We start from the raw sequence: 15,116 nt of genomic DNA, 5'->3' as shown, positions 1-15,116 counted from the left end.
CACAAATTTTTGTGCACCGGGCCTCTAGTCTATAATAATAAAAGCATAATATGCTAATTAGACCGGATGGCTGAACGACCTTCCGGACGACTTTCCCGATGAAGCCGGGGCTGCACAGGCCAAGCCCCTTGCATGAATTTCATGCATTCGACTTCTAGTGGTACTATAATAAAATGTCTTTAGGAGGACCTATTAAAAATGTTTCATTATACATTTGAAGGGTTTACAGTTCTTGATTCACCTTATTCTCCATTTTGGGTAATTTTTCTTCTCTTTCTTTTTTTTTTTTTTGTTAATCCTCACCTACCATTGATTCTTAGAGAGAGTGGAAAGGAGGGGGAGAGACAGAGAGAGAGAGAGAAATATCGATGTGAGAGAGACACATCGATTGGTTACAGGATTGAGCCTGCAACCAAGGTACTTGCCCTTGACCAGAATCAAACCAGGGACCCTTCAGTCCTCTGGCCAATGCTCTATCCACTGAGCCAAACCAGCTAGGTCTGGTTAATTTTTCTTAACAGTGAGAAAGGCCTGTTGTAATGTATGATAAGGCAAGAGCAGTAAGGTAGGGACCAGGTTTTGGAAGAGCTTGGTATTTTAAACTAAGAAATTTAAACTTTCAACAAATGTTTATTATTATTATTATTATTATTATTATTAGTTCTTTATTGTTGAAAGTATTACATATGTCTCCTTTTTCTTCCATTGACCTCTCCTAGCCCGCTCCCACCTCCCAGCACAGGCCCTGACCCCCCTATTGTCTGTGTCCATTGGTTATGCTTATATGCATGCATACAAGTCTTTTGGTTGATCAACAAATGTTATATGCATGTTATATGCCAGACTATGGATTTACTATAATCCTGAGTGTGTGGTTGTGCTGTGCTGCCCCTCCCATGCTCCTAGGAGGCTTACTAGTGGTTCTCAAGGGGTTGTATTATTAAGCAGTTATCTGGGAAGCTGCTTTTCTCAAAATACACGTTCCTTCTGCCTCAGTAGAACATATGTGTTTTGAAAAATCTTCCCAGGTGATTTTTATATCCCTTCCCTTTTGAAAATTATTGTTATGTTTGTTGTGCTTTTTGAAAAAAATTGAATAAACAGCAAGCAAAATTGTAATTAATATTTTTAAAATATTCATAACACTGTTAGCTTTCCTCACTCCATAATACTTAAATTAAAATAATTAATGTTCTGATTACACTCTCAGCAAGAATTAAATGCAGTTGTCATATTTAGAGTTATATTTTATGTAACAGACATTGATTTGGGAAGAATTGGGTTTAGTGTTCCTAATTGTATCCTTAGGTATGCCTTTGGTAAATAAACTGAAAGTTGTCATTTATAATAGTATAGTATGTGATCTACATGGCAAAGACATGTGATTAAATATTAGACTTAAAAATGCTTTTAGTGAAAGATAAATTTAAAATGTAAAAATTCTATGAGAAAATAGACTATCAATTTTGTCAGACAGGTAAAAGGAATAAGTAATAATGGAAAAAAGTAAATATGCATTTAACTAGTAATTAAACTATTTGAGTCAACAATTAAATGAGCAGCTGCTGAGTATGTGCATTTACATTCTTTTCAGTAGAACTAATTAGGCTGTCTCTTTGTGTCAGTGCTCTCACAGGGCAGGGATCTATGAGCTCAGTACGCCTACGCTGCCGTTGAATTCACAACTGAATCATAGGATATGACATTACGGATTAGGGGAAAAATTGAGCATTAACATGTACAATTGGTATATTGTGTATTTTTCTTTTTATTAGTGTGCCGATCCAACAAAAGCCCCTGGGTCTGTTTGACTTGTTCAAGTGTCCACTGTGGAAGGTAGGTGACATTCTTATTACTTTGCTTCCCTACTTGCATTCTTCAGTTTGCTTTTAAGCTTTATGTTAACGGTTTATTGATTTGGATTTATTTAGCACCATTGCATAATCATAATGTGTAATTCTCTGTAGAGTTTATCTGTCCCCATAGAATCTGTTGGGTTTTTTCCCCCCCAGTGGTACAACTAAGGAAAATCTAGGGGGGGAAACCCTTTATATTGATACTCAGAATTCATTTGATGATCAAGATAACCTAAACCTAGTAATTTTTTATTGAAAAGATGATATGTGGGAACTTTCAAATCTATATATATAAAAGCCTAATATGCAAATTGTCCCCACGGGAGTTCAACCGGGAGACTGATCACTTGCTATGGCATACACTTACCACCAGGGGGCAGCGCAGAAGAAGGAAGGCCCTGGCCAGCAGTTGGCAGCCGGGAAAGGTAGGCCCCAGCCGGCAGCTGGCCGCCAGGGAAGGGGGACCCCGGCCGGCAGCCGACAGCTGGGGAAGGTAGACCCCAGCTGGCAGCCAGGGAAGGGAGGCCCCAGCTGGCAGCCGGAAGGACCCGATCCACCCTGATCGCTGGCCAGGCCTAGGGACCCTACCCGTGCACTAATTTCGTGCACCGGGCCTCTAGTATTTAAATAAAAGTTTACCTCATGGTTGTTTTTTAAACCTTTTATTAAGGTGAATTTAAACATACACAAAAGGCGAGAGATAGTATAATTGAACCCCATATTTTCATCACCCAGCTTCAACAATCATCAGCACATGGCCCAGCTTGTTTGACCTATTACCTACCCCATCTCCACCTAATTTACTGACTTTTGATTCAAATCCCAGGTATTACATTATTCTTCTGAAGAAAAAAAAAGAAAGAAAAAGCAACACTAAAATATTTATAAGGAATTCCCTTGAAAATGTTCTCACTGTGGAGTTCATAGTTAATTTCTAAGATGTATCAAATGTTTCATTGTTCCATTAAGATATTTTTGTTTTCCAGGGACCTAATTCCCCACCCCCACCCCATCCCGGTTGAAGCCTGAGCATTTCCTCCCAGTTCTTGGTTTTAAAATGATGTTACTAAAATACTTTAGTAACTCTTTTCTTTTGACACAAACTCAAATATCAACCTTTGTGTTCCTTTAGTCTGGCAGTGGCACATTTATATCTATTGTTCTTGTAGTTTAAAAAATCCACTTTGACTTTGCTTCAGAGTTAAAAGCTTAGCAGCAGGAGATGGGAAATTATAGTAAGTCACACAGGCTGAAATCTATATCATATTTATTAGGACTGTTTCCCCATTGTTATTTTAAAACCCTCATTGCATGAAGAGAGCATCTTTGTTCAGTTAACTTGATTTTTTACATTTTGAACCCTGAAATGTAGTATTTTTTTTCCATGTACACTTAAGAGTACCTTTGGAAAATGTTAACTGCATATCTTTCTTAATTTTGGCTGTTGTGGTTTTGAAATCTCTAGGATTTGGGGAGCCTGAAAATACTTTGTACAGATAACACTTTTTTAAAACAGAAGAAATGTACAAGCACTTAAATTCTGCACTTGAAGAGACAGATTCCTCTCCTAGATTTTGAGAGGTGAGAATTATAATGCAATAAAATTTATATAGTTCTGTTCTCCAGTTGTCTCATAGTGCTCTACAACCTAAATCTTGAAGGTCATATGCCAACAAAAAGACCTGACAAACTAAAAAATTGGAGATATTAATGTTCTCAATAGCAAGCAATAAACAATTCTCTAAGCAGGTTTTGAGAAAATAAATTGAAAATTTCCTAGACTATGCAGGTAGTCTGTTTCCATTTGCAAGCAATCTTAAATTTAAATATTTTATATAGTTGCAGAAAAATATGATTAAGTAGATTAAACAGGTGAGAGTAGCCTGCATTTGGATTTTCATTTTACACAGCTGATTGGTTAATTCCCTTTTATTATGTGTTGATTGCCACGGATTCTGATTATAATAATTTTAGACCACTTGTCTGTAGGGAAGTCTTAAATTGAATATTTTTCAACTAGGAAACAGTTTATCAGCATACTTGAGTGATATATTTATTGGTCTTCATAATACCATCCCATTTAAGTTATCTAAAAAATTTTTGTGCTTGTTGTTAGAAATGTGTGACATATATTGACATTTGCCTTTTTAGACCAAATTGTCTAGTTAAAATCTAAAACTAGTTGAGGGAAATACTTATTTTTATATTAGCCATTTTTTTATACAAAACTGTTAACATCTGACTGATGTATTTGAGTATTAGCCAAAACATTGCTAATCTTAATATTGGCAGTAATACATTTCTTACTTTATCACTGACATTTACAGTAACATTTAAACATACTATATAATAAAAGCCTAATATGCTAAGTGTCCGGTCAACCGGTCAGCCATTCAACCCATCAAAGTGTAATATGCCAATGATATGCTAAGGCCGCTCAACCTCTTGCTATGATGTGCACTAACCACCAGGGGGCAGACGCTCTGACCAGTAGGTTAACTTGCTGCTGGGATCCGGCCGATCAGGACTGAGCGAGATGGGCTGGACATGCCCTGGAGCCCTTCTGTGGTCCCTCCCTGGCTGGCCAACCTCCTGAGTCCCTCCCCAGCCCCGATCATACACTGGTGGGGTCCCTCGGCCTGACCTGTGCCCTTTTGCAATCTGGGGCCCCTCGGGGGATGTCAGAGACCTGGTTTCAGCTCGATCCCACAGGCCAGGCCGAAGGACCCCACTGGTGCACAAATTCGTGCACCCGGCCTCTAGTCTAGTCTATTTGGAGACCACAGTGTGGTGGCCAGATGAACCATATGTACAATGTACAGATAATCAGTTTTCAAAGACTTCAAGTAGTAATGCCTTTATTATTATTGTTCAGTATTACCTTTTCTTTGATTTCAAAGGCACTCATAAATATTATTCTTTTCATGGCACAGAATAAATATATATAAACATTAGAAATTGAGCTGGTTGGTTTTTAAGCCTATATTACACCTTGGTGTTTACCTTTTTAATTAAATATTGGGTGTTTCTTGACCTGTGCAATATGTCATCTCAAAGTATGTGCTTAATATTACCACTTTTAAAATAATTATGCTGTTTGGATTCTGAATAAATAGTAGTTAAACATATAAAGGAAAACATGAATAAAATAATTACTAATACTCACTTATTCATGCATGCATTCTGAGCCATGCATTATTTAATTTAATCACTTAACAGTGTATGACAAGCATGTCAAACTCAAAGGCTAACATGGGCCAAATGAGGTTTAAGTTTATGTGGGCCATAAAAAAACAAAAGCTTCAATTTTCATAGAAACATAGGTTTATTTTGATAGAGACATGCTGAATACAAAGGGCTGAAATAAATGAGTAATCGTTAACATAAAATAATACGACATTTTAATAAAAAGTAATATTTTTTTGAACATTAACTTACCAGACACTGAATAACTGTACAAATTAACAAGCGTAATGCAAATAAACCTATTTTTCTTGTTCTCCGAAAGCGAAGTATTTCCTGTTGCACACACCAAACAAGTTAGCCCAAGACTAATGACGTGACAATCAGCTGCTAAAATAATTGCTGCTAGTATTAGTGGAGAGAAATGGTGCACCTGTGCATAAGGCGCGTAAGGGAAATGAATGCAACACGATTATAGTAATCAGTCATTAGCGAACATTGTAGTTCGTTATTAGTAATTATGCATAACAGGATATTGTAAAAATTAAGTTACGAAATTTTTATTAAAACATTTCTTACATACCGTTATATTGGCTAGGCCGCAAAATATTTGTTGTGGGCCATGAGTTTGACATGCTTGATGTATGAGATCTGAGCACTGTTATCTCCATTTTACACATGAGAAACATAAGTACAGAGAGGTTAAATGACTCACTCAAACTCACATGGACAGCATGTGGACAAAGCCTACTTTTGAACTCAGGCAGTCTAGTTTTTGAGTTTATACTCTTAACCATTATTTTATTTAAAAATTCACTTTAATCCACTTTTGTGGACAGAGGACTCATGTACTACATACAAATGTTGGTTATGTTTACTTCAATGAAAAAATGGGAAAACAACATGATCAAATTTTGAGTTGAGATTAGTAGTGCCCTTGTCACTTCCAGCCTTGTGGGATGGAGAGGCTGGGCTTGAAGTTGATCTTTCCTACTTACCACAAGGTAAGTGTTGCTCCTGGTACAATTAAGGTGCCTCATGACAAAAATGTCACCTTAACTCTGAGCATGTTTATTTTGGTACCATTTAACCAACATTTGTTTTGACGGTTCAGAGTTTTCAATTAGGCCTTGCCTTCTACAAATTGGCTGCTTTTTTAGGTACTGGGAGGTTTTGTTTTATAAGGGTCTTCACAGTTGTGGTTAGTTACAGCATTGTACAGTATTTAGGTGAAAGTGTAGATGAATTTGGGTGCATATGAACACTTATTTCAAACTGTTTCATTCTGCTTTCTGTAACACAGTGATTTACTAAATCTGAGTTGGAAAGTGTTACAAAATATTTATGACTATAGTCAACCTTTGATTACCTTGTATATTGCTGTAATTAAAAGTTGATTGTCATATTTGCAGAAAAAGGAGCATATTTTAAGTATTCAACTTAATAAATAACTAAATGATTGAATGTTCTTATAAGGAGGAATTCTTTCTTTTTTTAAATATATTTTATTGATTTTTTACAGAGAGGAAGGGAGAGGGATAGAGAGCTAGAAACATCGATGAGAGAGAAACATTGATCAGCCGCCTCCTGCACACCCACTGGGGATTCTTATAAGGAGGAATTCTTTCTTTTTTTAAATATATTTTATTGATTTTTTACAGAGAGGAAGGGAGAGGGATAGAGAGCTAGAAACATCGATGAGAGAGAAACATTGATCAGCCGCCTCCTGCACACCCCCCACTGGGGATGTGCCCGCAACCAAGGCACATGCCCCCGACCGGAATTGAACCTGGGACCCTTGAGTCCGCAGGCTGACGCTCCATCCACTGAGCCAAACCAGTCAGGGCAGGAATTCTTTCTTATTCTGGTTTGTTTACCATCTAATTTTATCATCATCTCCTACTACTTTAACTTCCAAAGCAATATTTAGATTAAAATAATTTTTCATTTGGTTTTTGTAAGGTATGTGAATGGCCATGCAAAGAAGCATTATGAAGATGCACAAGTACCCTTAACCAACCATAAGAAATCAGAAAAACAAGATAAAGCTCAGCACACAGTGTGTATGGATTGTAGTAGCTACAGTACATACTGGTAAGTATTAATATTTTCCTGGAAATGATATTTCTTTCTATGAGTGTGCAAGTGTTTTTTCATTTCCTCGCTCCCCTTCCTCACCAATCTCTAAGCCAGTTGCTACTGCCAACACCTCCTTTTAGTTCTGTTAGGATTCACTCATGGGCCTGTTGCCATCAGGAAATGCCTATCCTATTCACTTAGCTTTTACTTTGCATTGTTCCTTTCAACTTCTGGCCCCCTCTTCTTTCCTACCTTATGTTCTTGGCTATCCCAGTAATCTTTAGGAAAATGAAAAGTATCTATTTCTTTGTTGTTCATTACAATTCCTTTTTTCCTTATTTTGTTCTTAATTGAAGAATATGATACAAAACCATGTTTCTACGGTGCAAGTTAACATTTTGTTACATAATTCCTAAAAATTTAATTTCTTTGTATAAAAAACTACTGTGACAGTGTCCCCTCTCCCAGAATAGCTCCATTCTCCTACTCCTCTGCAGATGAATGTCAGAAATTTCATGTGTAGCTATTTTTTAAAATATCAAATCCTTTAGGGGGAGATTTTCATATAAATGACAATGAAGTTAAGTATCTCTTTTTAGAACTACTTAGATCTAGGTTATTTAGATTACAGTGATGTTTAACAATCCATATCCTTAGAAAGTCAGTGTATTTTGCAATTTTAACTTTGGTGTGAAACAAATTTCTTTCCTTGACTAGAAAATTATGATGAACAATTCTTGTTTTAATCAGTTTACTCAATTCAAAAGGTTTTTGACATTGAAGTGGGAAAGGCCAGTTAAAGGATTTCTTAGGAAGGTTTTTGTGTGTGTTTGTTTTTCCCGTATAGCCCTTGACTGTCATATGAAGTGGTACTAGGCAGGGTGGAAATTTAAACTCCAAATATGTTGAATTCACACTTTCTACTGAAGTTGTGTGCTAATCCTTTCTACATCATCTTTAGTTGATAGTTGTATTGTAGAAAGGTGTTCATCAAAAGGAGGAAAAAAAGGTCAGTTGGCTTCCTAAGTCTTAAATTTTGACAGGCTTAACATTATTAACTTGTAACTGTTGAATATAACATCTTAAGGTTCAGTCATTCAGATCACTAATATATCAGTGATCCTTTGTGTGGAAGATGTCCAGCCACGGGAGAAAGAGAAGCTAGAGGTAGATGAAGATTTCAATAAAGATGAAAATCTCCCCAAGCTTTTCACACAAAGGCTAGTGCTCAGTTTATTATTTGCTCTTGTAAAACACTCCTTTCTATGAAAGTTAAGTATTGGCCAAGCTGTTGAAGTGTTTTCTTTATTTTTTCCCCCTTTTCCTCAGAAAACTTACATACTGGAATGATGTAGCTACCTAATTGATAGACCCATGCGTGTCTATAGGGTTGTAAGACAGCAGAAAATAAGATAATTCTTGAGGTATCTATCTCACATTCATTGTTGTTGGTCATGTCAACCTACATGTACCAGATGTTAAAACATTCATTCATCTTGATTTTTAGTTAGCAATGTACATGAACTGCTTATGGAAAAGTTTACAAATACAGTTAAATCTCTGTGTGTGGTGGGCTTTCTTGCTGTTGGTAAGATTATAAGGAAATAGTAATCTGAGGAAATTTTAAGAATTATCTTAGAATTATCTTAATGGAATGGAATTATAATTATAGGTCTCTTTAAAAATATAGGTTATATACTTTACTGTCTTTATATATTGCATTTTGGAGGAGTAACTTTATTAAATAAATTTGAAATGAATTTGTTTTATATTGGGATAATGTCCTAAAAATACATGTCGTTTTATGGCTAATTGTAATTAAATGGCAGTTCTTAAACCTTGGGGAATACATACCACACAGAGGCTTCTTGGCCAGTTGCCAGTCTTTTGTGTGAAGTGATACAGAGCTGCATGTGTGCGACACCCAGAGCTTCTGAAATTCAGGAAGGGAGCTGCAGCTGGGCATATTACCGTCTCATTTGTGGATTTTAAAACAAAATGCCAGGGATTCATCCTGTATCATTATTACACTGATGGCCTAAAAGAACTCTGTGATAGCTGTACATTGATGAAGCTGGAGTTTAAATGAACATTTTCCCCACACCTCACTATGATTAGGAAACAAACAAAAATATTTCTTTTTTCTGTTTGGGGTATGTGTATATGTGTTATTTTCCAGGGCATTTTAGTAATTCCACTCCCGTTTGTAAGTTTTCTTTGTACATAAATTTCTTGTGGTTAGACTGAATTATTCGGTTTAGAGGTAAAATATTGATATTAGGTGTAACCTATTTGATTATTAATTATTGTGCTTGTAGTAAAATATTTTGACTTTAGCTAATGGTAAAACTTCTTTTCCATCTGCTCTATGCTCTAAAGGCGTAGAGGCGTACAATTTCTCTATCCTTTCCTTTCCAAGAGTCCCTGCCCTGTCCTATCTTTACAAACCCTTTATGACATTGTCACTGAACTAACCCCATTCCCGCCTTCCAGCTCCAACTGTAGCTGGATGTAACTTCTAAACTCATAGTGCTTGGGATACTTGTAATTTCCTACTGTGTGTTAGATATTTGAAAATATCATTGGGGACTGCAGGAACCATATGTCAGATCTTTGTATCTTCCACAGTACTTAGTGTCTGGTACAGAAAAGGCAATATATATTAGAAAGATTGAATTATGTTACTATCTCCCCAGAATGGGCAGGTTTATACCAAATCTGTAATACTGTGCCCTCTGATCATCTTGGGCCACAGAACACTGTTCCTGAAGAAGACCTAAATCAGACATATGTGAGCTATTTCATTTACCTCCCAAGAGGGAGACCCTTGCAGAGCAGCTCCCTTCATTTCTGATATAAAACAGGGCATCTGGAAGAGGCACATATTAAGCAAATGGAACAACATAAAATGGGTCACTATTTGAAAAGAGGGAAAGAAACACCAAAAGGAATCATTTTGATTTGACACAAACCCACTCCTTTGATAGGTCACATCAACTGAGCTAGAGGTAAGTGAAGCTTTCGGTAGCAATGAGTATCTTCCCAAGATTTTCACATAAGGGCTAGTGTTCACTTCTCTTGTTTGCTAAGTAATATTTTCTTTCTTCCCACCCCAACTTCTCTCCTTTAGTCAATACAAATGGAACTGTATGTGGTATGCATTATTGTATCAAACAGGAGCAGATTAAAATTAGAACTTTAGGCCCATTCCCTGCTCCCCTGGACACTTTTAGGTTGGTCTCGGCCCGTTTGGAAACCAGGAAGTTGATAAATTGGTGGGACAGTCGCCAGGGATGGCGGGGCATGAGGAGGAAGCGGGTGTCGGGGCTGCTCTCCTGGACGCTGAGCAGGGCCCTGTGGCTCTCAGGCCTCTTTGAGCGGGGAGCTGACCGGCAGCCCCGGATCATGGAAGAGAAAGCGCTAGAGGTTTATGGTTTGATTAGAACTATCCAAGACCCAGAGAAGCTCAATACTTTGGAAGAACCGGAAGTGGTAACGGAAGTAGTATTGTGTGCAGGTTTAGGAAGTAAATGAAGAGGACTACTTGGTTATTATTAGGTTCACGCCAATAGTACCTCATTGCTCTTTGGCAGCTCCTACTGGGCCGTGCTAAGAGTCAAACTTCATTGGTGTTTACCACTTAAACGTAAGGTCTCTTAAGGCAACGGCGCCTTCTCCGGGTCAGACTGCCGGCGGCAACCACGGGAGCATGGCGGACACCAGGAGCAAGGCGGACGCGGGCCTGTTCATGGAATGTGAGGAGGAGGAGCTGGAGCCATGGCAGAAAATCAGTGATGTCATTGAGGATTCTGAAGTTGAAGATGATAATTCAGTGGATAAAACGACTACAGTTTCTGTGAGCCAGGAGCCAGTCTCAGCTCCAGTGCCCATCGCTCTCTATGCTTCTGTTAAGCACAGCGGGGCACAGAACAGAGACGGTACAAAGAGGACTCTGGTCAGACTAATTGCTGACGACAATGCCGAAAGAAAGTGGTGCCGGCAGGAAATGCTGAAGAACAACGATTGGCACAACGCACCTCTGCAGCTGAAAGAAGCCGGCGTCGTGGACAGAAAATGTATAAAGAACAATCATCGACAAGTACTACCAGTACTGATAGGAACTGCCTTCATAGTGAAAATGAGGTAAATGAGGATGCAGTTAGCGAACACAGTTGTGGTGGAATGTAACACATGTGGTGTTACATGTCAATTTTGCCTATCCCTAAATTTCTCCGATGAAATGGAGTTATATGTTGCCTTCTCTCGAGTACGAAGAGTGTGTGACGTTAAAGTTGTAAATACTTCATCACAAGGGAAATTAGTCAAGCACTCTGAAAGTGTTTTTACTCTTAATGTGGTATACAGGGAGATATTAGAATAAGTTTAATCAATTTATCAGTCATTTTTTATCAGTTGTTTTTATATCATGTTTTTGTTGTTTTTACATCTTCTTGTTGCTTTCATATGTCTTTGTTGTTATATCATGTTGTTATTGTTTATTTGTTAATGAATATATATTACTTTCATGTACATTTTACTAATTTTCTTTCATCTCTGACACTTCTATTATAGAGAAAGGGTGAATAGCGATATTAAAATATTTCTTCTAATTAATTTCTATTGAAACTCAGTGATGGTACATGGGGTTCATTATAGTGTTCTATTTTTATATATATTTTAACTTTCCCATAATCAAACATTTAAATTTAAAATATATATAGTCAGTAAGTTGCCAGTATAGTTATCATAGATAAAACTTGTTGGAATTTTTTATCTGTCAACCTCTGTAATCACTACTCTGCTGGCCTAGTAACTGTCAGGGTCTAGTCCACTACTGGGCTCTCAGTGTCTCAGAGACTGTGGGACAAACCACTGGTGGCCCATTAATAGCTGCCTGTATACCCAGTCTGCTGGTTTTGCTTTGTAGCTAACTGCAGTGACTCCATTTGCCAAATTGAACATACAGTTCAGAGGAGTCCGTCTTATTCAGTAATTTGAGGTCAAAAAGTTGAGGCAATATTTGCTTTTATCTTTGATTTAGGTATATTGGCTCCCCCAAATTTTCTCTCTGGTTTTAGAATATTTGTAAGTTAGAAAATATAGTATTGAGAATTTTTTTAGCCAAATGTAGTATATGCAGGACTTAAAAACATTTATAAAATTGCTTTTCTTACAAATGAAAAAGAATGTAAAATATTTCAATAACAATCAGCCCAGTTTATTAGTATGTGTTTATTAATATTTATTCATGAATGAATCATTACCTTATTAAGTCATCATTTTTACTTAATGCTGTCGACCAGGTCTTTTCTTTGTCAGTCTTGATGACATGAAGAGAAAGAAGGCCTATCAATCTCTGTGTTTCCATACCTAAGACCATGGTTGTTTAGAGAGTCCTTTGCATTTCTGAGATTTGACTCACTAGGAAGAGATGCCATTCTTTTTTCTTTCTTTTTTTAAATATATTTTTATTGATTTCAGAGAGGAGGGGAGAGAAAGAGGCATTGATGATGGGAGAGAGTCATTCATTGTTTGGCTGCCTCCTGTGTGCCCCACATTTGAGGATCGAGCCTGCAACCAGGCATGTGCCCTGATTGGGGAATTGAACCATGACCTCTTGGTTCATAGGTTGATGCTCAACCCCTGAGCCACGCTGGCCAGGTGAGATGCCATTCCTTAAAGTCTCTGTACTTGCTGAATTAATGCTTATTGATGAATATTCCTCTTATAAAAAAAATTAGGTGGTGGGGGTGGGCTAGAAGGGGTCAATGGGGGGAAAGGGGATATATGTAATACTTTCAACTATGAAGACTTTTTTAAGTAAGGTGGGTTAGCAGCAAATTACATTCTGACCAAATAGGTGTTACCTAGTTAAAATATGGTGTTCTTGTTTTTTGTTTTAAGAAAAACATGTTATTTTATTTGTAAGAAAAATAAACTTATATGTTATTTTGTTTTGCTGGGGGAAAAAAAGAAACCTCTCAAGTTTAGAATCTTTTATTCTTGCATCTATTTGGTTACCCTGAGGTATAGTTCGTATGAAAATAGCCAGTTGCACAGTGGATAGTGTTGGCCTGCAGACTGAAGGGTCCCGGGTTTGATTCCGGTTAGTGGCACATGCCCAGGTTGCTGGCTCCGTCCCCAGTAGGGGGCATGCAGCGGGCGGCTGATGGGTGGTTCTCTCTCATCAATGTTTCTATCTCTCTCTCCCTCTCCTTTTCTCTCTGAAATTAAAAAAAAAGGGTAAATGCTGACTCTCCTTCTTTATTTACCATTTTTCAGAATAATGAATCATGCTTAATTTTAAGCCAAATTAATGAGTATGGAGTGGTTTTATATCTGTTACTTTGTGTCTAGAATAAGAGTTAGTATTATGCAAGCCAACCCAGGACCAGTGCTCAGGAGGCCAGGGCCAGCTGGAGGTGTGAGGGGCCCCTGGGGCTGCTGCCTTCCACCCCATGGGCTCTGCAGGCCCTGTAGTGCAGGACCGGTGGTCTGGCATGTCACCAGGGAGCTGGATGTCCATGGCTGGCTTGTAGGTGGAACCCTTTGCGGGTTCCCCATTTGGCATAGCTACTCTACTTTGATCTGGCATGCCACCTACCATGATGGACCCATTCCGAAAATGCCTGCTTGTGCCCCAGGGCCAGCCCCCAGAACCCGTTGTTATCAACCATATCCTTAGGTTGGACCCTAACCAGAAGAAGATAGCTTGTTATGCCATTGGAGGTGGTCAACCCACAAGGCTCAGGTGAGCAATTTTCTGGCCTCTACCACCAATCAGTAGGAGATTGCCTCCCTTGATATCAAGATCCATGAGACCATTGAGTCCATCAACCAGCTGAAGACCCAGAGGGATTTCATGCTCAGCTTTAGCACTGACCCCCACAGACTGCATCCAGGAATGGCTTCGTTCCCAGCAACGAGATGTCAAGATCATCCCTGATGTGATTGGGAATCCTGAGAGATGAGATGCTTTCTACCAACCAGCCCTGGGTCCAGGAAGCAGTGGGAAGGCATATCTGTCACGATGCAGCAGCCAAAGCAGGAACTGGAAGGGGCCGCGGTGCCAGAGAGCAACTTCCAGGAGGCCTGCAGCGCTGTCAGGATCATGCCAGCAGCACTGGTCCATCAGTGCCTGGCCCATTCTCCAGAGATCGGACCTGCAGGACTACTGAGCTGCCGCTAGGCTGCTGGGCTGCTGGGACAGGTCAGTCAGCTGAGCAGCACTCCCACTGTGGGAGTACAGGCTGACAACTACTGAAGAAATTGAAGCAGTAATCAAAAATCTTCCAGCAAACAAAAGCCCTGGTTTGGATGGCTTTACAGGGTAGTTCTACCAAGCATTCAAAGAAGAACTATTGCCTATCCTCCTCAGACTATTCCAAAAAATTCAAGAGGAAGGCACACTTCCAAGCTCTTTCTATGAAGCCAGTATTACCCTAATTCCAAAACCAGATAAAGACACCACAAAAAAAGAGAACTACAGGCCAATATTCTTGATGAACATAGATGCTAAAATCCTCAACAAAATTCTAACAAATCGAATCCAGTATTACATTAGAAAGATCATACACCATGACCAAGTGGGATTTATTCTGGGGATGCAAGGATGGTACAATAACCACAAATCAATAAATGTGATACATTGCATAAACAAATTGAGAGACAAAAATCACATAATCATATCAATTGTTGCAGAAAAAGCATTTGACAAAATCCAACACCCTTTCTTGATAAAAACTCTCAGCAAAGTGGGACTAGAGGGATCATATCTCAACATATTAAAAGCCTTATATGACAAACCTACAGCCAACATCATCCTCAGTGGGCAAAAACTAAATCCATTTCCCCTAAGAACAGAAACTTTCACCACTCCTGTTTGATAAAGTACCGGAAGTGCTAGCCATAGTGATCAGACAAGAAGAAGAAATAAAAGGCATCCAAATTGGAAAAGAAGTAAAACTGTCCTTATTCACAGATGACATGATACTGTAC

General features: G+C 38.4%; 1 protein-coding gene across 4 annotated transcripts in view; it reads left to right on the top strand.

Annotated features, from left to right (window-relative positions):
* Positions 1 to 15,116, top strand: part of USP3 (ubiquitin specific peptidase 3) — a 103,043-nt gene that overhangs the window by 34,131 nt on the left and 53,796 nt on the right. For 3 of the 4 annotated variants that reach the window (XM_005861082.2, XM_014535492.1, XM_014535493.1), the window contains 2 exons: positions 1,776 to 1,836; positions 7,002 to 7,133. In XM_005861082.2, coding sequence (XP_005861144.1) covers positions 1,776 to 1,836; positions 7,002 to 7,133 — 193 coding nt within the window. Of the gene's footprint in view, positions 1 to 1,775; positions 1,837 to 3,321; positions 3,438 to 7,001; positions 7,134 to 15,116 lie in introns of all 4 variants that reach the window. The other variant, XM_005861084.2, reaches the window with a different exon arrangement.

This window comes from Myotis brandtii, unplaced genomic scaffold (genome assembly GCF_000412655.1).
Source record: "Myotis brandtii unplaced genomic scaffold, ASM41265v1 scaffold144, whole genome shotgun sequence".
Lineage (NCBI taxonomy): Eukaryota > Metazoa > Chordata > Mammalia > Chiroptera > Vespertilionidae > Myotis > Myotis brandtii.
Note: the sequence above shows the minus strand (reverse complement) of the source record. Positions and strands in the feature narration are given on the sequence as shown.